Source organism: Protopterus annectens, chromosome 7.part0 (assembly GCF_019279795.1).
Source record: "Protopterus annectens isolate FY-2018-M chromosome 7.part0, PAN1.0, whole genome shotgun sequence".
Taxonomy (NCBI): domain Eukaryota; kingdom Metazoa; phylum Chordata; order Ceratodontiformes; family Protopteridae; genus Protopterus; species Protopterus annectens.
In genome coordinates, this window is record NC_056739.1 from 1,051,753,609 (window position 1) to 1,051,777,635 (window position 24,027).

At 39.0% G+C, this 24,027-nt stretch overlaps 1 protein-coding gene across 3 annotated transcripts in view; it reads left to right on the forward strand.

The window, feature by feature from the left end:
• FANCD2 (FA complementation group D2) overlaps positions 1-24,027 on the forward strand; it is a 1,694,389-nt gene that overhangs the window by 1,384,882 nt on the left and 285,480 nt on the right. For all 3 annotated transcript variants that reach the window (XM_044077594.1, XM_044077597.1, XM_044077595.1), the window contains exons 35-36: positions 11,645-11,744; positions 21,331-21,453. In XM_044077594.1, coding sequence (XP_043933529.1) covers positions 11,645-11,744; positions 21,331-21,453 — 223 coding nt within the window. The remainder of the gene's footprint in view (positions 1-11,644; positions 11,745-21,330; positions 21,454-24,027) is intronic.

Genomic DNA, 24,027 nt, shown 5'->3' on the forward strand with positions numbered 1-24,027 from the left:
TTTACATGGCGGCAGAAGAAGTAATGGTGTTGTGCTCAGTGTAGAGTACATACTTATGTAAGTACAACATGTAGAAGTGTGCTACAGCATGGAGGAAATCATGCAGACTACTGTAGTCACATTTATGCTCCTGTATGCATTTTAAATAATGTTCCCTAGACGCTGTGAAGTGGGTAGTGGTCTACACACTCCAATTATAAAGGCACTGCCCATTGTGCACTGCATTCTTACATTGACATGCCCTCTGGCCAGCCTGCTACTGATGCCTGCTGTCAAATGTTCCATTGGGCACCATGGACATTGTTTTCCCGCTGTGCATTTGGTTATTGAAGTTGTGGGCATGGCAGCATATTCTTCTCTTTGCCCACAGGGAATTTGCAAACAGCCATATTTTTCTGCGGCTGAATGTCACTTCAGTCATGTGTCCCCAGTCAAATGTACTACAGGGAAATGTCTCGCTGCCTAGGCACTTGAACCCTAATAAAGGGCATGATAATTATAAGAATTAATCAGAAGAGGCTAGAAAAGACTGGGGAGAGAGAGTGGAAAAGCAATTTACAAAAGAACAAAGGGAGAACATATGTATAACTCCCAAGTATGCAGCAAAGTCCAGCACGTTTAGGATCTTTGGTTGGAAGTGTTTACACAGGTATTGTACCCCAAGCAGACTTCAAATAATTTTTTCCTCAGGTTGCTAGCAAATGTTGGAGGTGTGATGGGTTCAAAAGAGGTAACTGGGAACATGTGCTTTGGGAGTGTAATGAGTTGGCAGATTTTAACAATTCCTTGCGTAGTACTCTGTCAGAAATGTTGGGTGAGCAAATGGCTGTAACTAAGGGTATGATGTTTTGAGCTGTAACACAAGATCTGAATTGCTTAGGTGTAATAAGACATTCTTAAATTTAATTCTGTTGGCTGTCAAAAAAAATTTCTAAAAAATAGAAATCAATGTCTAAGCCAACTGTTTGAAGTATAGAATATTATAAAAGAACTGGAAGAGGGATCTTTAAAAAAGGGAAGGAGCCAGTTACATAAATAAATGAAACTGTGGGACAAATACATGCAGAATAATTTTCAGGAGGAGGAGTGAGGTTTAAAGGAAAGCAGGAATTCAGCAATTTATATAATATTGGACTAATGATAATTATAGAGAAAGAAAATATATTTGATGTGTAATGTATATACATGGAAAATATTTAGATGGTTTGATTTTTCTCTTCTGTTAATTATGTTCGCTTACGTGTTACGCGATTATTTAACAAATATGTTTATAAAAACTTTAGATTTAGTGAAATAGTAAATGTAGTTCAGTATTATAGAACTGTTGAACAACTAAAAATAAAAACTGCAAACAAACCTAGAGCCATCATCTGAACTGTGTTTTAATTTTTGGTTTTGCAATGATAATAGCCATCTGTGGCTTAGATCACAGAGTTAGGGGCCATTGGACATTTCATAACTGATGTTGAAGTATTAGGCTAGAGGAAGTTAGCAAAAATGCAGTGTGACAGACTGATAAAAGGGATTTTAGGAAAATCATAACTTTGACGTATAACTTCAGCAAGGTGAAATATTAAATAGTCTACTGACTGACCATGTGTAAGAGGAATACAAATGACTGACTGATAAAAACTATACAAATGCATGTCAAGAGTTCTAGTTAGTATGTGGTGAAGTATTAACCATATTAGTGAATATTAACTTGGATCAGTAATGCATGAGGATATTTCCTCTGTCATTTGTCCTTTATGCAAAAATACAGGCAGTATCCATCCACTTGCCCATCCTCAACCCCTTTTTCCCATTTTGTACATGGGTTGAGATGTTACTTTCAACAGTGACAATCATCTCGAGCTAAGGTTTACACCGCCTGGTGGCTAGCCCTGCTGCTGTAGTTCATCCATACCACTCACTTGCACCTACGGCCAATTTAAGAGTGTCCAATACACCTACTGCATGTCTTTGGAATGTGGGAAGAAACCGATGCACCTGGAGGAAGCCCACACAACTGCAGGGAGGACATGCAGACTCCGTACAGAAGGCACCCCAGCCGAGAATCTAAAGGAAGAACCTCTTGGTGTAAGGCGACAACGCTTACTGCTGTACCCCTGCAACCACCCCAGTAATATAGCGTGCTTTATTTATATTGATGAAGCATTGCAAAAAGTTTTGCTGTGCAGTGTACTTTTTCAGTTTTCTGTGAGGAGTTGTATTAAATCATCCATTTCAAACATAAGGAACCACAGAGTAAATCGCCTCTAGTGCAATAAATATGCAGGATAAACATTAGATATAGAAATGAAAATACAGGTAATGCTAGGACATTTTGTAGAGGATTAATAATTATAGGACTTATGCATAATACACAAGAAATTTAATAGGAGAGTGGTCTCCTGACAGTTGAGTGTCTTCCTTTATTTTTCTTTTGTAGTATGAAGGGTATAGGAATTGCTCGTTACTGATGGGGATCTCATAATGTGTGGAGACTGAAAATGCAGATTGTAATTAACCTGTATTATAATAAGAATATACTAGTTGTGCTAGTTATACTTTATCAGCTGAAGAGGATAGTGATGTTGGATGCATTTGAGAAATGTGTTTAAATAAAAGAATTAGATTTTCCTCATTTTCTGTTGGTCATCCTGATGACTGACCACGTTTGGTTTGGTCAGAGAATAGGCTTGATATGGGCTAATGAAAATGAAGTTTGAGTGCACAAGGAAAGGAGATTGATTATGCAGAGAAAGAGATTAAAATATATTATGAAACAAAGTATCTCATTTGTTTGCTATTGACTGAAAAGACATTGTATGTCTTCAAAAAATATCTATGTGTAAAAGGTATGAGAGCTTCCTCATACCCCTGTTGGTCATTCTTGTTGAAGACCACTGTGAAGTTTTGTTTGAAGCAGAGACATGATACAGAGTGGTGCAAAGTAAATTATGTCGGAGTGCACAAGAAATTATGATACGAGTGTTGTAGATGTGGTATATTGATGCAGCTATTTAGGCTAGATTTGGACACTGGCTTTATATGCTGTGGTACTGGGAAAAGAAAGTAAATAGGTTGAGAACAGTTATATTATAAGGGCTTAGGTGGCTGGAGTTGGGTATTAGTTAAATTTTAGCCCAGCTTCCTCCTAGGGCACTGTGTCAGGCATAAGTGCCTATTAATTGATAGAGTTTTTTTTTTTGTTTGATTTGAGAGAAAGAAAAGTTAGGAAGCACCACTTTGTATATAAGGGATATTGAAAAAAATGAGAGAGACTGATTGTGAACAGTGGTATACATTGGCATGTGTAAGGCATATAAAGATAATTGTATTGACACTGAGATTTGATTGATCATGTGATTCATCCAGTTTTCATCCTCTATGAGAAAAGAAAGGACATGAGCAAAGATAAGTTGTTTATGATTGCTAACAAAAAACCAAGAAAACCAAAAAACTACTAAAAATCAAAAGAAAAACGAGTTGAATGGTAGGAGAAAGCTGAAATAAGCAAATATGAATAACGTAATGCTAAAGCAACTTAAAACTTTAATATGGTAAGCGCTTTCAGTGATAAAAATATTCCACCTTCTTCAGACCCAGAACAACATAAAACTGATGCTTATATAGCTTGTAGTTAATTATCAATTAGTCATTCAATCAACCAATAAAAATAAAACCAGATAAAAGTACAATATTTAAACAGTTTGAAACCTGCTGTAAAATGTTACAATGTTAAGTACATAATACTCAATTTATAAATAACATTAAATATATATGTATAACGTGTAAATGTTATACTAAAAAAACACATATTAAAAAGCTACTACGGCAAAACTGAAAATGTATAATATGTGATAATTACATAAATTTACTGTAAGAACCAAGATATTTAGCTAAATATAGACACATGAAAAATATATAGTAATATGTAAAAAATAAATAATTGATTGCATGCTGGTGAAAGACTAAAAACTAAAATCTGATCATAATAATACTGAATATATGACCAAAAACAAAGTACATATTTTTATATATATAAAACTGTGTAAATATTACTTTGTTTCAAACTTAATCAACAAAAAGGTACAGTATCAAATTCGAAATCTTTTATGCAAAATTAATATGTTATCTATTTAAAGCTTTTAATTTTAACACGCTTTTAATAGACACAAATTCATTTAAACCAGGAAAAATGTATGCAGCCGTTTTGATTTGCCAGTACAACTCATTTTGTTCTAATAAAAGTTGCCAAGGCCCCCCTCTCGGGTCTAAAAGTGTTTGGTGTACAACCAAAAATAAAAACTTATGTTGGAAATTGTAAAATATGCCGAGCAAGAGCATTGTTAACATCACCTTTACTAACAGCATAACAATGCTCGTATATTCTTTGTTTTAGTTTCCGCTCGGTCTTACCTATATAAAATGAGGGACAAACCTGACAGCAGGCTGCATATACTACAGCTTTGGACTCTCAATTAAAGGAGCCATTTATTGTGTAGTGTTTGTTATTAATATTGATGTCAGTAGTCACTTGAATGTGTTTACACTGTGTGCAATGCCCACATTTACGCATACCTTTATGTACCCGCTTGTTCGTACCTAGATGCTCATTCTTATGCCTTTCCAACAGATTTTTAAGGTTAAAACCCCTTCTAAAAGTGAAGCGGGGTCTGATACCTAGCTTCTGATACCTAGCTTAGTACAAGTGGACGGTTCTTCCAAAATTAATTCCCAATTTTTTATAAAAATCTCTTTGACTCTTGCCGTGTCAGCTGAAAAAGTAGATAGGAAACTGAGATGTAATAACGTGACACTGTCATCGTTTTTGTCATGCTGTCATGTAATTAGATTAGTATTGGTAGTAATACCATCCTTATATGCTCTACTAGTTAAAATAGGTTTAAACCAACCTGTGGATCTCTTATCTTTAACTTCTGTAAGTGTTTCTAAAAATAATTTGATAGGATACCCCCTACTTGTGAACATGGACTTCATCTTGTTACATTCTAAGTCAAAGTCAACATCTTCAGTAACCATCCGTGCAGCTCTCACCAACTGGCCTTTAACAACTGCCCTTTTCTGGTGATATGGATGTTCACTAGTATAGTGCAGGAAGGCATTGGAGTAAGTAGGTTTCCTATAAATGGTAGCTTTATACTGCTTGTTATACCTGTCATTAATCAGTTGTACATTAAGATATGTTATGCTATCTACCCCTACTTGATAAGTGAATTCAAGAAAAATGGTAATATGTTGTATGAATCCTTCGATCAGTTTGATGTCACCTTGCCATACCAGACACATGTCGTCTTGGTATCTGGTGTACCATAGTACATTTTCCTGAAAAACACTATCAGGGAACAAAAAATTATGTTCCCAATATGCCATGACACTGTTGGCGAAACTGGCACCACATGGGGACCCCATGGCTACCCCTTTGTTTTGTAAAAATATATTCTTGTCAAACATAATATAGTTATTAGAAAGAATCAGATCCAAAAGTGTTTCAACCAGACATATTTTATCATGCTCTACATTCTTGGACAACATAAATTCTCTCACCCATTCTATACCCAATTGGTGGGGGATGACTGTGTATAGATCTTTTACATCGATCGTAACAAAAATGTTGTTAATATTATCCAGGAAACTCCATGAATCACGACATATTTGTAACTCCTGGTTAATAAGTGGTTTAAGAATACTATCTACCAATTTAGCACAAGCAAAAGTAATCGAACCCCTACCATCAACAATGGGTCTAAAAGGGGGTTCCTGATATCCTTGTGTAGTTTTGGAGTCCCAAAAATACTAGGAATTCTAGGTGCTGCCATAGAAAGATACTGAAAGGTGTCTATATCAATAGACCCTTCCAGAAATAAATCGTCAAGAGCAGTTCTAATGTGCCTGTATGCAGTATTAACCTGATGTAAACTAGCAGGGGTATATACCTCAGAATCCATGTGTTCACACATCTTACTAATGTAGTTAGACTGATTCATAAACACCATGCCCCCTCCCTTGTCCGGCTTCATAACTCTAATACCACAATTGTGTATCAAGTCGATGTATTGTTTGTCCTCAGAAATAATGTTAGTGTGCGTTAATCTAACATGCGTAGCATTATCTGATAGTCTCCTTAAATCTATCTCACACATTTTTTTCAAAGGACATTAATGTGGGTACAAGTGGGGGGTTAAACAAACTAGAAACTCGTAAAGAGTTCACAAGTGTAGAATTGGTCCCCATCAGAACCGCTAAATTCAATTTGCGCACATACATTTTAAGATCAACTATCATTTTTACAAAATTAGTTTTCTGATGGGGGACAAAGGAAAGACCTTTAGCAAAGAAATCAACCATATTTTGATCTACAGTTAAAGCAGTATAGTTGAAAATTTTAAAGTCACTGTGTGTGCTCAATAAAATTTCTGGTTCATTAGGTGCAATTGGTGTTATCTCCTCCTCTTGTTCCTCCGATTGTTCTTCCAATTCCCTTGCCGTCTCAGGTTCGATTGATTGTTCTGGTTGTTGTGGTTTGAATCCATGTCCACTTGAAAAACCTGGTTGTTAGCAGTTGAACTAGAGCCATTAACATCATTCAACTGCTGCTGGTTAAGTTGTGTTTGGTTATTTCTTATTCTTTCACTTCTACGTAAAGGTTCTTCCAGATGAGCATTATGGTGAAAGGAGTTATTGGGACCATTGTTGTTAGGTACAAAATCAGGTCTAGAACCCATATAATCTTGAATACCATTCATGTGGGTGACTGGGGGGGGGGGGCAGGGTATGCCTTGTTATGGACATAAGCCTGTACATCTCTGTCAATATTTTTCTTTTTGGTGGCTAACAATTTGTTAATGGTAGCATCAATACTTGAATAAATTCTGCAATAGTCATATTTATACTGTTCAAAGTTGTGATCCCCACAAATAGAATGTTCCATTATTTCAAGTTCAGTTTTAAAAGTAGCAATTTCAGTATTATAAAAATTAACCAAAGTTTTAATGAATTCAGCTGCTTGCCTGTCAAATAATGCTAAAAGTTCCTTATGAAAAACAGATTCAGCAATTAAACCTGCAGGGAAGCGCCACTGTCTAAGCCCTTTGGGAATGATTTTCTTGTCTAAACATTCAGATAGATAGGCAACTTCAAGCTGCAGTTTGCGACATTTAAAAAGTTTTTGGTCAAATGCATTAAGCAAATCAGTTATATTACTCACATCACGACGTTGGTTGGCTCCATTTTGGTCGTTCACTGTGTGAATAAAGAAGTAGTTATGATCCAGAAAACCAGCCATGCTTGGGATGCTATTGACAGCATTAGAAACATTGTTACCAGCAGAACGCTCCCCTACTACATTCACTTCTTGTCTGGGAGCAATGATAACTTCCTGTGTCCCTTCCCTAATACTTCCTGAAGGTAAACAAGGCTGCACATCGTTGGTACTCGGACTTGCACTTCTATTATGAGAACAGGGTAAACTAAGTCCTTGATTTGGTGTTTCTGCCATACTGGAGGTATTGACCATTCTTGTACCTTGCTCAAACTTCTGGGAAAGTGCCTCAACTTTCCCAAGAAGCATGTTTACCAGTATGGTTAAATTCCCAACAGCATTCGCTTAGTTGGAGCTGCTGTTATGACTGTGACCCATAGTAGCATTAAGTTCCTCAGATGTTGATGGACACAGTAGTTGCGAACCGCTTTCCCCATCTCCACTCCCACTTGCCATGATATCCAACAAAAAACCAAGAAAACCGAAAAACTACTAAAAATCAAAAGAAAAACGAGTTGAATGGTAGGAGAAAGCTGAAATAAGCAAATACGAATAACGTAATGCTAAAGCAACTAAAAACTTTAATATGGTAAGCGCTTTCAGTGGTAAAAATATTCCACCTTCTTCAGACCCAGAACAACATAAAACTGATGCTTATATAGCTTGCAGTTAATTATCAATTAGTCATTCAATCAACCAATAAAAATAAAACCAGATAAAAGTACAATATTTAAACAGTTTGAAACCTGCTGTAAAATGTTATAATGTTAAGTACATAATACTCAATTTATAAATACCATTAAATATATATGTATAACATGTGTAAATGTTATACTAAAAAATCACATTTTAAAAAGCTACTAGGGCAAAACTGAAAATGTATAATATGTGATAATGACATAAATTTACTGTAAGAACTAAGATATTTAGCTAAATATAGACACATGAAAAATATATAGTAATATGTAAAAAATAAATAATTAATTGCATGCTGGTTAAATGTTTATGATTGCTGTATGATATCGCTCCATAATAAATGTAATCAACATGGTTAGTATGGCCTCGGACACGAAATTATGCTACTATGAGGAAACCTGTAGCACTAAATGGATGAGACAAATGCTTTTATCATTGAGCTTTATGGAAGTACTTGTAATGTGAAATGTAGGAATGGTTAATTGTAATTTAATTATTTTTTTTATATAAATAGACATTAAAGTATATAACTTGTAGGTGTGAGGGTAAACTGCCCTATGTAAGTGATTGTAAGAGGTCCATCAGCTCAGGTTTTACCTGAAGCAAATCTGGAGGACATAACCGTGTTTTGTCTTCTTTGTCCTACAGATTGAAAGACTTGCATTTGCTAAAAAAATATTAAGTGGTTTGCAGACTGCATGGTTTCTTGTAGTGCCAGCTTCAAAAAATGTATTCATTACAGATGTTTGTAACTGACTTCCAACCTTAACTGAGCACAACTGCTTGACTATAACTTCAGTGGTTGGGCTTCTTTGGTACCTTGTTGCTTGAGATTCTTTACACCTGTGGACCACTGAGAAAGGCTCCTGAAGACTTCTTAATATTCAGGTTAATCTGCATGGGGATCCTTCTTGGTGGGCCCAAACTATATTCCTACCTCCCCTTTGTGTTTAGACAACTTCGCTATCCATGGCTGCCTTTGGAATCCCTTCAAGTCTGGCAAGTATGCACTGTGATATATCCATATAACAGCACGTGTCTCGGTTTTATTTATTTTTCTTTTCTTAATTTTTCAGAAATTGTGCTCACTGAAGGGCAAAATGATGGTCCCGGTGTTAGTGCTGATCTCCTGTTGCTATCCATGTTGTGACAGCATATGCCAGTATACATTACAGGGCATGCACTCCCCTTAATATATTAGCATCCAAATAAACTGAAGTGGAATTAAGTGAGATCTTTGTCATAGGCCCTTCAGAAAGGGTATCTCCTCATAGATCATTTCCTTTCCTTCACCCCTAAAATGTTGTGGGCTTCTGTCATAAAGTAGGCTGTTTCAGACTGTATTGCCAGATATGCTTGTTTCCGATATGACTCAGTTGATATATTTCTGCTAAAAAGCTAAATAACCTGTTCCCCTAGTGAATTTCCTTTTTTTACAGATATCTCAGTAGCCTATTATCTCTGAGGCTGCTTTAACAGCCCTCTAAGCATGTGTCCCTAAGCACTGAAATATGAATAACTAGTCAAATCAAAGAGAGTACTTGTTACAGCTTTAATCTGGGGATTTCTGGGTCCTTCAACAAGCTTTGGATATATACCCTCCTTTTCAGCCCATTTGCTTGAAATTACAAGGGAGACTTAAATGAGAGGAAATCTCCAAGGGCACTTTTGTGAGAAGCCCGCCAGAACAGTACATGGTTGACTACTTTGTCTCACTGTTTTCGCCTCTCTCCTTACCCCTTTCTGTTACATTGTCCTAATGCTTTGTTGTGGACTGTTTAGACAGCTGATTGTAGTATGCCTTGTGAGATAATTCTACAGCCTAGTTAGTGTCACAGTTTATTAAAATGGTTAATATGGAAATGCCTGTTTAAATTATCTTGAGAATTTAGCTTGTCATACTGTATACTTCAGATAAGGTACCTTGGCGAGGTCTGATATACTGAATATGCATTACAAAGTTCAAATTCTTCAGTGCTACCTTCTCTGTATGCTGCCATGTGTCGAGGTTACTAAGAGAAACTGACCTCATATGTGCAGTTATTTTGGACCAGATCTGAATGTTTGCATATATTATGTGTAGAAGAGTTGCTAGTTCTTCCCTGGATTTCCTTGGTCTTCATTTCCAAGAACTGATTTTGTCTCCATTTGCCGGCTTGGTCAGCATTCACTTCACACATGATTAGTGAGTGACAGCCTAGCCAACCTATGAGGAGAGGAATCTGCTCTCAAAAATTTCTGGGCATTTGAACTGTCCTCTTAAATGGGCTAATTTCCATTTGTTTAGGATTACTAGGGAGGTACCGATGTGATGAGCAAATCTGAGTTTGAATAATAAAATAGGAAAGACTACAAAGGAATTAACTGCAAAAGTTAATTTTTCAGTACACAGGTTGACTTAATATAAATACAAAAAATAAATTATTTTGCAGAAGGGCAATGGTAGCCATAGTATGTATAGACACTTTAGTTTTGCCAGTCAACTAGCATGTTTTTTGGTAGGTTGGAAAAAATAGAATGCCTGGGGGGAAAAAAGATACAGAGAGAACATGCATCCTCAGTATAGTAACCAAAAGTAAGGATTGAATCTTGGATCTTGGAGCTGCAAAGTAGCAACCTCAAATACTTCTGTGAGGCACATTCATTTTTTTCACCCATAATTGATACTCCACATATGTTGGTCCTGGGGATCGTTGTATGTAATTGTGTGTCATTGCATGCTTTCTTTGTAGTTTACTGTAGTGCAGGTTATTATCTTGTAGTTAATGTGCCTTACCTTCATAGATGTTAGCTGGAGATGTATTGTGTTGCTTTAGCAAGTTTACACCATTTATGTTTACTTCTGTGTGGCTTTGGGCAACTTTGTTTTTATGGCTATTTTATTCATCCCCAAGAGCATTTGCTTTAGTAACTTTACTTGCCGCTAATGGGCAAAAAAATAAAAAAATAAAAAACAGAGAGGCAGACACACACAGTACATTATTTTATAGCTGTCCCCTCCCACCGATTGCAGTCACACACACCTGTAGGCATTTCTGACTGCTGATAAACTGTAGGTAAGGGACCTGTCACTTGCCTACCACCCTCAAGCTTTTTCCCATTCATATTCTGAATTCCTGCAGCAATAATCCTGTTTTTCAAACTGTAAAGTACAACTGTCCTTTAGATTTTTATTTAACAGCTTTTTTCGTACTGGTGCGCATATATTACAGGGGATGGTAACAGCTTTTAGAAAAGATGTACATGGTGCATTTGTAGCACAGTTTTTAGAAATGGTGTACATGAACAGTGAAATATGAAATAAAACCTGAGTGTGTTTCACTGGCAACATCTGGATTTGTTGTATATACACAGACTGCATGGACAACTAGAGCAGTTTCTCTTAACTGGAAAGGCAATACAAATCACAGAATCCACAGATGTATGGGTTGGAGGCAGTACAAATCACAGAATCCACAGATGCATGGGATGGCACAAGTACAGCAGTGCTGACTGAGCTTAAGTTTGATACTGCTTTAGTCAGGGCAAAAGGGGACATACATTGTCCTTATATGTTGCGGCTGCCAGCATGTTGTATGTTGATTAGTGGCTATTACTTATTGAATTTAAATTAAATATTATTAAAAGAGCTGTGGCCGCATGTCACTGACTAGTTTTCTCCTCTTTTTTTTATAATTACAGCATCCCTGACAAGAAGCTTTCTTGGCCAAGCTTGGGTTTTACCTACTGGAGAGAAAGAACGTGGAAACAAGTACAATGAAACATTACAGAATTTGTTATGGTAAAGTTTCATTTTCACTTATTTCTTGTTTTTATGCAGCACAGTTCTATAGCATTTATGAAAGCTTTCTCTTGATGATAATTTGTGGAAGCTAAGGTGTGACAGATGCAAACAGTGACATAGTATTAAATCAGAAGGAAGAAAAGCATTGCAAAAATTAGGAGGTGCAGCACCCAGCAGGATAAAAGCACTATCATCAAACTAAGCAAACAACTTAGAGGACAAATAAAGTCTACCAAAGCTAAATTTGAGGTAAATTTGGCCTCTCAGGCCAAGGACAACCACAAAGTATTATTTAGCTATGTCCGCAACCTCAAAGGAATGCACAGTTATGTGCAGAACTCATTGTAAATTGAGCCACCTATACTGATCCAGAAGACACAGCAAATCTTCTGACCGACAAATTCAGCTCCAACTTTACCCCTCTCTCCCCATCAACCTTCCCTCAGGAAATATCAAATATAACTTTTCCTGCTATCACTAGGGAACAGGTCCTCAATGCTCTCTCTAAGGCCAAGAACACTGCATCAGAGGGCCCAGACAATATCCCAGGATGCCTTCTAAATAGCATGAAACGTGATCTACCAGGCCCCCTGGAATTGCTATTTAACTTTAGCCTCCAAACAGGCTTCATGCCTCATGAATGGAGAAACACAACAGTCATCCCTCTGCACAAAGGTGGGCCGTCCACAGACCCTGGAAACTACAGACCCATAAGTCTCATATACAAAGTCATGGAAAGAATTATCATGGAAATGATCAATAATGACATAGGAAACCTCCAGACAATGGACCCAATTCAATTTGGTTTCATCAAGGCCAGGTCATGCCTACTCAACCCAGTGAACTTCTTTGAGAAGGTCACCAAAGCAATGGGTAAAGGCAAAATGGTTCACACTGCCTACCATTACCTGGCCAAGGCATTTGGCACAATCCCCCACTCAGGCATTGTTGACAAACTTAAGAGGCTAAGTACGAACTCTTGCATTACATGGTGGCTAGCCAGCTGTCTCAGAGGTAGGGCCCAGCAAGTTAGAATTGGGGAGTCCACCTTTACAAAGAAGCCACTCACAAGCGGAGTCCCTCGAGGATCGGTTCTGGGACTTCCCCTTTTTGGCATTTACTTCTCTGAAGTCACAGCTGCCGTCAGTGGCCTCTGGCTCACTAAATTTGCAGATAATTGCAAATTAGTAGCTGTCGTTGAATCATCCACCGAGTCAAATGTTCTCCAGGAAGGGCTAACACAGACAAACAACTGGTGCCAGAGCCATGGACTAAAACTAAATGCCAAGAAATGCATAATCGTATCCTTTATGAAGTCATCCACCCCTGATAATTATCATAGTACACCCGTAAGAGTTGACCCAGTAGTCCGGGACATGGGGACACACAGAGATGGTAAATCTAGCCTTTGACCATCACATATGTGCAGCAGTGAGGAAATAATTCTGTGTTGCGCAACTTATAAACAAAGGTATGGCATCTAGGTCCAAGGAAGTCATTTTTCCACTGTATTCGGCACTCATTAGACCTATCATTGAGTACAGTGTCCCCTTTGGTATGTACTTAACCAGGCATATCCAAAAATTGGAACATCTACAGAGGTTCCTCAATAAAAGAATGCAGGATGTAAGTAACATGTCCTATGCAGACAACTCAAGGCTCTATCCCTGTCATGCAAGGCATGGTCAGACCCCCACTCTGATGGACCTCCTGCATATTTGCAAAACAAACAGCACCAGAATTACTTGTTCTAAAGGCTTAAACGTTGCCCGTGATATAAAAAGGACCAGCTGGAAAGACAAGTATGTATCTCAAGGACTACCCCTTCTCTGCAATAGGTTCCCTATCCATGTGAAGCAGAGTTTCTTCCTAACCCAGTTCAGGTGTAACTTGGACAATTGGATGGGGAAACAGGAAACTCATCCCTGGTTTGGCACCTATGTCTGTAATGGGCACAGGCAGCCCATAAATTTCATCTATAAGGCCCCTGTTTGCAAATGTTTCACCTCCCAAGCCTCTGCTTACACTTATCAAAGGTACCAGAACTTGTCATGGATTTGGGGTGCATGGCTAGGCTTAAAATGGCCATTGTAGTCATAAGCCTAGTATATACCTATGAGAGATGTCCTGCATAGGTTGATCAGCTTGGTTTCAGTCTTTTGGCTACCAGTTATAGAATGTGTAGCAGGCAGGTGTGAGTCACCCAGCAAAGATTCTTTCCAACAGTCCTCACTGGATGGAGCAGCAACCACCTCCTGCAGTGGAAGCAAGCCCATAAAAGTAGCTTAGTATAATCTCCTACCTTCCACAATTTTTCCCTTCATTTCTTCTTCTTCTTTCAGCTTTTCCCGGTTAGGGGTCGCCACAGCGGATCACCTGTTTCCATTTCTTCCTGTCCTCTGCATCTTGCTCTGTCACACCAACCACTTGCATGTCCTCTCTAACCACATCCATAAACCTTATCTTAGGCCTGCCCCTTTTCCTCTTACCTTAAAGCTTCATCCTTAGCATCCTTTTTCCAATATACCCAGCATCCCTCCTCAGCACATGTCAAACCAACACAATCTCTCCTCTCTGGTTTTGTCTCCAAACTGTCCAGCCTGGGCTGACCCTCTAATATACTTATTCCTAATCCTGTCTACCCTCGTCACACCCAGTGCAAATCTTAACATCTTTAACTCTGCCACATCCAGCTCTGACACCTGCCTTTTTGTCAATGCCACTGTCTCCAACCTATATAATATAGCTGGTCTCACTACCCTTTTGTAGACCTTCCCTTTCACTCTTACTGGTACTCGTATGTCACAAATCACTCTTGACACTCTTCTTCACCCACTCCACTCAAAACTACAAAGAACTCAGAAACCACACCAAAAAAAAAACAAATTAACGGCAAGAAAAAAATTCTACAATGAAACCCAAGCCAACCACTACTCAAATCCCAAAAACTTCTGGATCACCATCAACAAACTTTTTCACCAAGGAAATCCAACAACCGCGAACTCCTTCCCAAGCAACACAGCACAAGAAACCACCACCCTTCTCAACTGCCACTTTATCAACTCTGTCTACAAATTAACCCACATAGACCCTAACACCAATCTCCTGCCACATATCAACAAAACCCCCCTTTCCACTTAAACAAGTTTCCACCACCTACATAAAATCACTCCTCCATAAACTAAAAACCATGCCCACCCCCCCCCCACACACACACACACACACACACTTTCTAAAGTTTGCTGGAGACTCAATAGCCTATCCAATTTCTATACTAATAAATAGATCAGTCCAAGAATCCATAGTCTGTAACATCTGGAAATCATTTTATACTATACCTGTACTCAAAGGAGGAATCTCCACCAACCTTTCCAATTTCAAACCCATTTCTGTACTTTCCCCACTCAAAAATCCTTGAACATGTATACACACCCAGCTTCTCAACTTTCTAATCCAAGACAACCTTCTTACTCCTACCCAACACAGCTTTTGGCCTAACCACAGCACTGCCACTGCCCTTCTATCTTTTACACACACACTGTAGCTGAAGCTAGTGACAACAAGCAGCTTGTTTCTTGCCTGTTCCTGGACCTCTCTAAAGCCTTTGATATGGTATTTCATTCCAAGCTTCTTACAAAACTGTCTGATCTCACCTCTCATCTTCCACCATTAAATGGTTCTTCAGTTACTTTACCAACAAACTGCAGTCTGTCAGATGGCACAGCTCCTATTCTCCCTTTCTACCCATTCAAACAGGAGTCCCCCAGGGCTCCATTCTTGGACCCCTACTTTTCAACATTTTACTAACAACTTACACACATCCTGCAGCCACTCCTCTCTTATTCAGTAGGCAGATGACTCTACTCTTATCTGCTCTTCTGATAATATCACTCAACATCACACACTTCCCCAAAACTCATTCCTTTCCATTGAAAGATGGCTTATGAAAAAACAGCTCATCTTAAATCCAAACAAAACCAGACTTTTTCCTCTTCCTTCCAAAATCTCTCTCTCACCATAAAGGCACCTTTGCCATCTCATCACTTAATAACACAATCATTAAAGTAGAATCCCACACAAAGCTCCTTGGTATCATAATTGGCAACCAATTAAAATTTGACCTATACATTCAACAGTGTATCAAAAAAAACTCACCAAGAATTGGGTTTACTTTATAGGAACAAAAAAGTTCTTACTTGAAAATCTAAAGTTTTTCTGGCTCAGGCATTCATCCTTCCCCAACCTACTCTATGCCTCTCCAATACTTACAAACTTACAATCCACATTAACTGCCAAGCTTGAACAATCTTATAACAAAATTGCAAGATTTGCTACAAACCAACCATACACCTCTCACCACTGCATTGCACTAAAGAACCTATAGTGGCTAGAATTCCCCCAACAACTACTACTTTCACAGCTTCACATAACACACTTCATACTTAACAAACTCCCTGCCTGCCCCCCTCCCTCTGTTCTACTATATCCCAAATCGTTCACTACGAAGCTCTGACCAACATCTCCTAGATATTTACAAGCGCAATAAAACCATTGGTAAACACTTATACAAATACTCTATGCATCAAACCTGGAACAAACTCCCTCGTGATATATGAAATATCACCCATATAAGTTGATTAAAAAAATAACTAAAAAACTTCATATCTAACTCGAGGAGCTGCCCCTGCCAGGACCCTACATAAACCCTTCTCCCCTTTCCCTAATTCTAATACAAATTTTTATTTTACAGCTCTAACTCTCAAGAATATTCTACTACAGTGTATCTCTGCTTCACTCAGATATATGATGTCTTAACCTGTACTTAAATTTGTTTTTCAATTTCTGTATTCCTTCCTTTATGTAGCAACATATGTCTTAAGTTATGTCTCCATTTTGTATTGCCATTCGAGGTAATAGCTAAGGTCTCATCTTTGTTGCCCTTCATGGCACCAGCCTATTATTGTTTATTTCTGTTATCTTACATGTACATTTTATAATTGATTTTATTGTACTGGAACTTTTCTCTTCTGGTCTCCGCTGAAAATGGGCTTTTGTGCTCAGCTGGACCAACCTGGTTAACAAATGTCAAATAAAATAAAAATAGTCCAAATGACCAACTAATAATCTGCAAGTCCAACAGATCTGCATTCTGCTGACCCAAGAATAGGAATGATCTTGACCTTATCCTCCCCAAGGCCACCTTCATACAGAAGGATGTTGAACACCCTGCAAGGGAGTGAATAGGCAGAGCAATATGAAATTGTTAACTGACATCAGTCCTGTAACAGTTAAATCTGGAAACTGGAAGAGGTTTTCTGTCTACAGAGCAAAGGGGTTTAAAGTGTACTATTCTACCAACTGCTGTTTGCCTCTGCAGGGACCCTCCCTTCTTCCTTAGCTAACTTTGTAATGAAGCTTTCCTTAAAGGGTTCCTACACTTGGGACCTCTAAGAAAACCAGCACTAACTCCTTAGAACCTTCATTTTTATGCTAAAAGAGTTAATGCTTCCACCTTTTGAGACTAGCTTCTCAGTGACAGCTGAGTCCTTGTCCTGCAAATCATAATTTTAGTGCCTATAACCTTAGTTATGAAAATTACTGAGCTTCAAGCCCTGATGTGCAAAGAGCCCTGCATGGTCTCTCATGGAGACAGCTAGTATTAAAATTAACTCTTCCTTCTTTCCAAAGGAGGTATATGAGCAGGCAAGCAATCAGCCTATGCAGCTTACCAGTCTTCTTTCATGACAGAGTAAACAGTAGAGTCAGGTTTTATACCCTAGTTTATCACAGGGAACTTAAATTTAGTCCAGTAAGAGCTCGAGAGTTCAGACAATTTGAGAAGTTGTCTTGTTTATTCCTGGTATATGTGTCAGGCTTGTCTCAAAACAAACTCTGTTTAAATGGCTGGCAAACTGCATTCCCTTCTGTTAAGAGACAATAAAGGGTGCCTTTCTTCCCACCATGATCTGGGAGCAAATGTGTCCTCCTCTTGCCTGAAGTGGAATGAATGTGTTTAGCGGTTTCTGGTGGGGGGGGGGTTGATGGTCTTCATGACTAAAAAAAAAATGTATATACTTCCTTACCTAAAGGCTCAACCACCTCCATCTAGTCAGTCATTGTCTAAACAAGAGCGCTATAGCTCATTTATTCCTGTCCAGTAGTTCCAGTCCCCCCAGTAAGAGTTGGGTGGTAGAAAGTAGACCAACTTGCTATTCCCCATGAGGTAAACTACCCCCTCCAACACTGGCAGCTCTTCTGAGCTCCGCTATTACTATCTACTGAGGTAAAGCATGCTTCCACATGCCAAATTTCTCAAAGATTATAGTGCAAATGCACTTGGACATCATAGGCTCAGTAGGCTCGAACTCCAGTGGGTATAACAACTAATGCTTCTGCTAAGGATCACCTGTGCGGTGAGCCGCAACCTCCTCCTTTTCCCCCATTTGAGTGAGCCATCAGCAGCAGCCTGCTTGCTCCCATCTCTTCTAGACAGCTCTTACAGGTTCATGAGCCAGGAATCGAACTCGGGGTGCCTGAACCAATCTGGGTTTTAGGACAGGTAATCTGAAGTCTTCACCGTATAATGAAACTGTGTCAGCATAGCAGCCACCATAAGGCCATTTTGGGATACAGCAAGTTTGAAAATCAAAATCTATTAATTTACTTATTTGGTATTTGTTCACTGAGTACGTTGGCTGGTCTACTGACCCTTTTCAGCCACGACCCAAGCTCAAAGAGTAGAAAATACATCATGGTCTTTCAATCAACGATATTTATATACAAATGAGTACATGGCAAAATTCGCAACATAGTAAGATTGAATGCAGATAGTGTAACGTTAAAAGATCCAGTCAGACTGCATTGAAAAAATACGAGTTAAGATGTGCATAAAATACAGATCAATTATAAGTTCCTATATGCACCTGAAATATTTGCGTATATAATGTCTCATTAAGTGACTGAGAAAAATGTATTAAATGTATTCTAATATCCATGATATAATTTACCTGTTTTAAATGTATTCTAATATCCGTGATATAATTTACCTAACCATTGTCATGATAGCTGTCGCAGGTAGATTTAGTAAAGAGATGCTCTTTAAGTGCATCTTTGAATATTTTAATGGTTTCTATATTTTTGATGTTTGTAGGCAGGTGGTTCCAGGTAGCAAGTTGCAGTCTACAGAAGGATATCTCACCTACAGCAGTTTTAAACGGAGGGCGTACTCAAGTGAAATTGTTGTTCTGTGTCTTAGGGTTGTTTTGTAAAGGAAGTTTCACTGTTAAAGGCAGTTAATAACAATGTTTTAGCTCTTTGTAAATTAGAGTACTTAGAGGAAAAGTGGTCCTATGAGGCTCTGAATGTCATTTGGAATTTATTGCAATTATTGATGCAGGGGCACTATTATTTTTGCAGGAGAATATAAATATGATGAAAACATATTTTTTAATAATTTCGATAGATTTTCTTTTAAAAGAAAGTGAAGTTTCAAGTGAAATTTTATCAGAGGACCATTCAAGAAGGAAAGTTTAAGCACAATATGGACATTTTTCTCTTTGGGGGGGGGGGCTGTAGATGATTTAATATTAAATGTGACATTAGAAGCCATTTAGGTAGCTCATTCATATGAAGAACAAATTTTCATCTGCAGCACTGGTTTATTTATTGTCAGGAGTGCTGTCTGTCCAGGAAAGATGAATTTGGGTGGCCTGTGGTCAATCCTTCTGTCTCATGGGATGGATTTGGGTTGTTCACATTATCTAGCATGCTCCTTCATGTAAGCCACAGAACCATGACAACAAGGCAAGAAGAATGTGAGAAAAATGCAGTCATTTGCCATAGACATGTTTGGATGCATGCATGTGCTACCCAAATTAGAGATGTTGTACTTTGGTTACTAATGGAAGGAAAAATTTGAGGTTAGTGTAAAATATAAGCAAAAAGCCAAGTCCTGCACTTCAGTGGCCCTGGCTGTCTGCCTTCAAGCTTTCATGCCTAGCAAAGGAGACAGATAAGAAACTGGGGGGATAAATGGGCCCCTAAGTTTGGGGTCATAGTTAGAGACTATAGAATCATCTAACTGAGGTCACATAGACATCATACAATTACATAGAAACAACTTCTTGTCATGTTAGTGGATTGTGAATTATTAACCTGTAAAGAAAGTGTATAGCAGACCTCTGATTGATTGAATGGTAGCCACTCGCCTCCACAGTAGTACCAGAGGTTCTTGATACAGGACCAGCTACCCTCATCCAGAGCAATGCACGACATTGCCTGACGGTGTAATATGCTGGGCCACTCTGCAGCATACAAAGTAAACTGACAGTAATTCTCAGGATCTTCTCTTATTCCTAGGTCTCCACTGCCATCAGGTCATTCTGTCCTTGTAGGTTCACAGGTGTATACTAGACTATCACTGGGATCTTTATAAGCCCTAGTCATGTACCCCAGGAGTTGTTATGCCTTAGTGGTTATTTTAAGAGAGTGTATGTTAGGGCATGATTTACTGGCTGCTTCTGTCCATCAGAGACATAGATGTCAGACCAGGGGTGAATTTCCAATTTCCCATCCACTGGTCCAGTTTGCTTTAGAATAGGGTTGAGGAAGGGTTTTGCTTCACATGAATGGGAAGCCCATTCCAGAGAATTGGGATTCTGTGGTACACGTATCTGTCCCTCCTATATGACCTGTTTAACTTGCAGGCAAAGTTGAAATCCTTGGATCTAGTAGTTCTTTAGCTACTCCTTTTGCGGATATGCAAAAGGTTCACCAGAGTAGGATCCTGTATGTATGTCAGGCATAAATCCTAGTTGACTAATCTGAAAGAAACAGAGTATAGAGATGGGGTTTTGAGGTAATCTGTATAGGACATTGTGTTTACACCCTGAAAGTCTTCACTTTCCCCAGTACAACTGTTATTGACAGATTGAGAGGCTGGGGTTAAGAGGAAGAAATCACAACAGTCATTTGTTGGGTAGTCATAGGACTATTTTGTGCCATACAGCCTACTCTTCATTGGGTGATGTTCAGCATGTAGTGCTTGCCCATAAGGACATCATGCATTCTACCACACACAGTGCACTACCAAAAAGTATGCACTAGCATGTACCCTTCTGCAGAGAGCTAGCTGCTGACCTCCATTAGGGAGTGTTTCTCTGATGGCGTTCCTCACAAGTTAGGAAAGATTGCTTCTTAGCTGCTCATCTTAGCTTCTATTGTTCAGTACTGTAGGTCTAGTTCTATTGGTTGACCCTGGAATGCCAGTGTTGTCTGTGGCATCTTATCACTGCTAGTTGCTTAAGTTCTTATTTGACCTGAATTTGTGTTCAAGTAAAAGTGGGAGGACAGTTCTAGAAAATGAAGAAGCTGTAACAAATGAAAGGTTATAAAACTCAGTGTGTAAGCTTTGAAAAATTAGTCATGAGTGGTGATCACTGCTACTTGATTAATGCAGAGTTTAGACTAATCAGACTTGCAGATGGCAGGACCAGTAACAGAGGAATGCATAAAATGTTGAACAGAGATTTGTGTTTGTAGACTTAATTGCTCAGACGTGACATAAAATTCCTTTTTCTTTTAGTATTTACTTGGAATATACAAGTGATGTGCTAAAGGCCATAGAAGATATTGCTGGCGTTGGAATACCAGAATTGTTAAATTCTGCAAAAGATGGATGCTCAACCACTTACCCAACACTGACAAGGTAATTGCAGCAACTGATGCACATGTGAACATTGTCTTTAGACTGAACACATCAACAGCTGTAAAGTATGGAAGTCTTTTCACTTTAAATGCACTAAAAACATGATCCTGCGGCTGCATTCCAGAATTAGCTTCACTGCTCATTTTCTACTGTATGACTTTATTGGAATAGGCTTCATTGTTACAACACAAGGATAAAATCTTGAGTACATTTTTTCATAGAATTTTTTTTTTCTGCAAAAAGGTTACTTTTTGCCTGCTTTCCTCATTCCAATTGTCTTCCAGGCACAAAAAGAAAGATTGCTTAGCAGCCTTTCCCATCACACAAGCTGGTTATTTGCCTCCACTGCAGATGAGTGGCTCTGCTGTGCCTAAAGCTGGTTCCTTAGACCACTCATCTTTTTCTCCAGATCCCCCTAGTGTAGTACATGAAGTCACCATGGACCTGGAGTTGCCACATCTTCTGATGTTTTTAGGGTCTCATGAGGGGTCAGCTTTTACAGAAGTAGCAGGGAATGAAACCTTGCTTAGCCACAATGTTGTGACTGTCCCTGGGGATGATGATGATGATGATGTTAATACGAGGTCATTGTTTTTCACAAATTCCTTCCAAAACTCTTGAGCTAAGCTCTAGAGGAAGGACTTTTGGAGCCTGAAAGTGCTAATTTCTTTTGTTTTATATTGTTGTTTTTAATAAAGTCTCAATATGTTTTTTATGATACACAGCGTGGTGGCCCTCCTCAGCTGTTTCTCTGTTTGCATTTTTTATTTCTGCTGGTTTGGACCTTTGGCATTCCTAGGTTTTGTGGATTTGATTCGAGCTAAGGTCTACCCTCAGTGTTCCTCACCAAATTACCTCAGATCTCATTTGCCACTTCATCATGCCAGACGTATTCTCTCTGATCTCTCGAGTGATAACGTATTGTCAAAAACTTTAAGATTTTCCTCTTTTCTTATTCTATCTTTCTTTGTATCTGTACTACCCACTCCTCTTTTTGATAGTTTAGTTTGCACGTGAATGTGTTTTTTCCCTGATTTAACGTTGGGTAGTTTTCTCAAGTACCATTGTTGGTGTTTTTCCCCTTTACTTTCGGGTATTCTTAAATACCACTGTTGGTATTTCCTTTCTTCTTGCCCTTTTTCTCCTTACTTAGATAAAAAAAGCCCTTTTCTTTCTGATTTCTCAGTATGAGTGGTTGTGTGTGTGTTGTGGCCTTTGTTTTTTGTAATGGCTGATAAACCCTCCAAAGGCAGTTCTGGTTTCAAGAGGTTCCAGAAATGTGATAGGAAGATGCCAAATTCAGATGGACACAGTCTTTGCGTCTACTGCCTCGGTGTGGTCCATCTACAAGAGAACTATGCAATCTGTCACAGTTTCAGCCAAAGAATTCTGATTGACCATAAAAACTAATTTTTGAAAGGTTTTCTTAATTCAAACTTTGAAGAGGCCTTATCTGGTCTGAAAACTGAAGCCAGTTCTTCCTCCTCCTCCTCTTTCAAGCCGAAGAAATGAAGTAATTCAGTTCCGAGACACTCATCGGAACCACCAAGCAAAATTGTCAAGACTCTCATGGTGCCGACAGTCTCCTCAGAACCAGTGAGCGAAATATTCAGTCCTCGGTGCCTGTTCCTGCACCAGCGACTTCTGCACCATTTTCTTCGGTACCTGATTCGATGCAGGCGACTTCGAGTTCCGAAGTCAATTAAAGACACTTCCCCTTCAGTACCAACCAAGGACCCTTCAATTACATATTTACCACGTACTACATATTCCCCCGCAGTAGATCCCTTTGTGGACCGTTCTCCCAGTTGCTTTTTGGAGAACCATCCACCAAAGTCTCCATTAGATTCCTCAGTTCGATCCACCAAGAGTTTGTCTGAATCTGATATTATGAGACTGGTGGATCAGCTCTTTACAGTGAGGGGAATACCTCCTTGCACAGTTCATAGTAATGTTAACTCTGGAACCTTACCTTCTTCCAAACCATTGCTAATTCCTCTGACTCCAGCTGAGTTTTTGGAGCCCCTGGAATCAACCTTCCCGGCTTCGACTGTTTCTGTGCCGGTCAGAGCTCCTTCTCCAGCACAGATAGCTACCCTGAGTTCTTTGGTTTTGTCAGACCAAGAGACCTCCTATAGTTGAGGCTTTGTTGCCGGTTCCGAAGGGCAGGGTTCAACCGGCATGTGTAAGCTTGACCCTGGCTTCGGCCTCCTTTGTGGAGGTGGGACCATGGTTCTGAAGGAGTCTATTTCGGTTTCGGGCTCCCATCCCCTCTATGGGTCGGCCTACGTATCAGGCCTTGGAGAGGGCCTTTTCCATTGTGGGCAAACAGTGTATACCTTCCCTGTCGGACCAAACATTTTGTCCATCCCATCGACCAGAGCTTCCTGCAGTCATTTCCCTGGAACAGAGGGCACAAAAGTCTCAGGATCAAACCACATTAGTTATAACATCTTCAGATACCTCTCCAGAACACCCCACCAAAGTGGTACCTTCAAAGAGAAAGTGCAAGAGGAAGCATTTGTACTCCCCTGAGGTGTCCTTCACAGAAGATACCGATTTTGATGAGGGGGA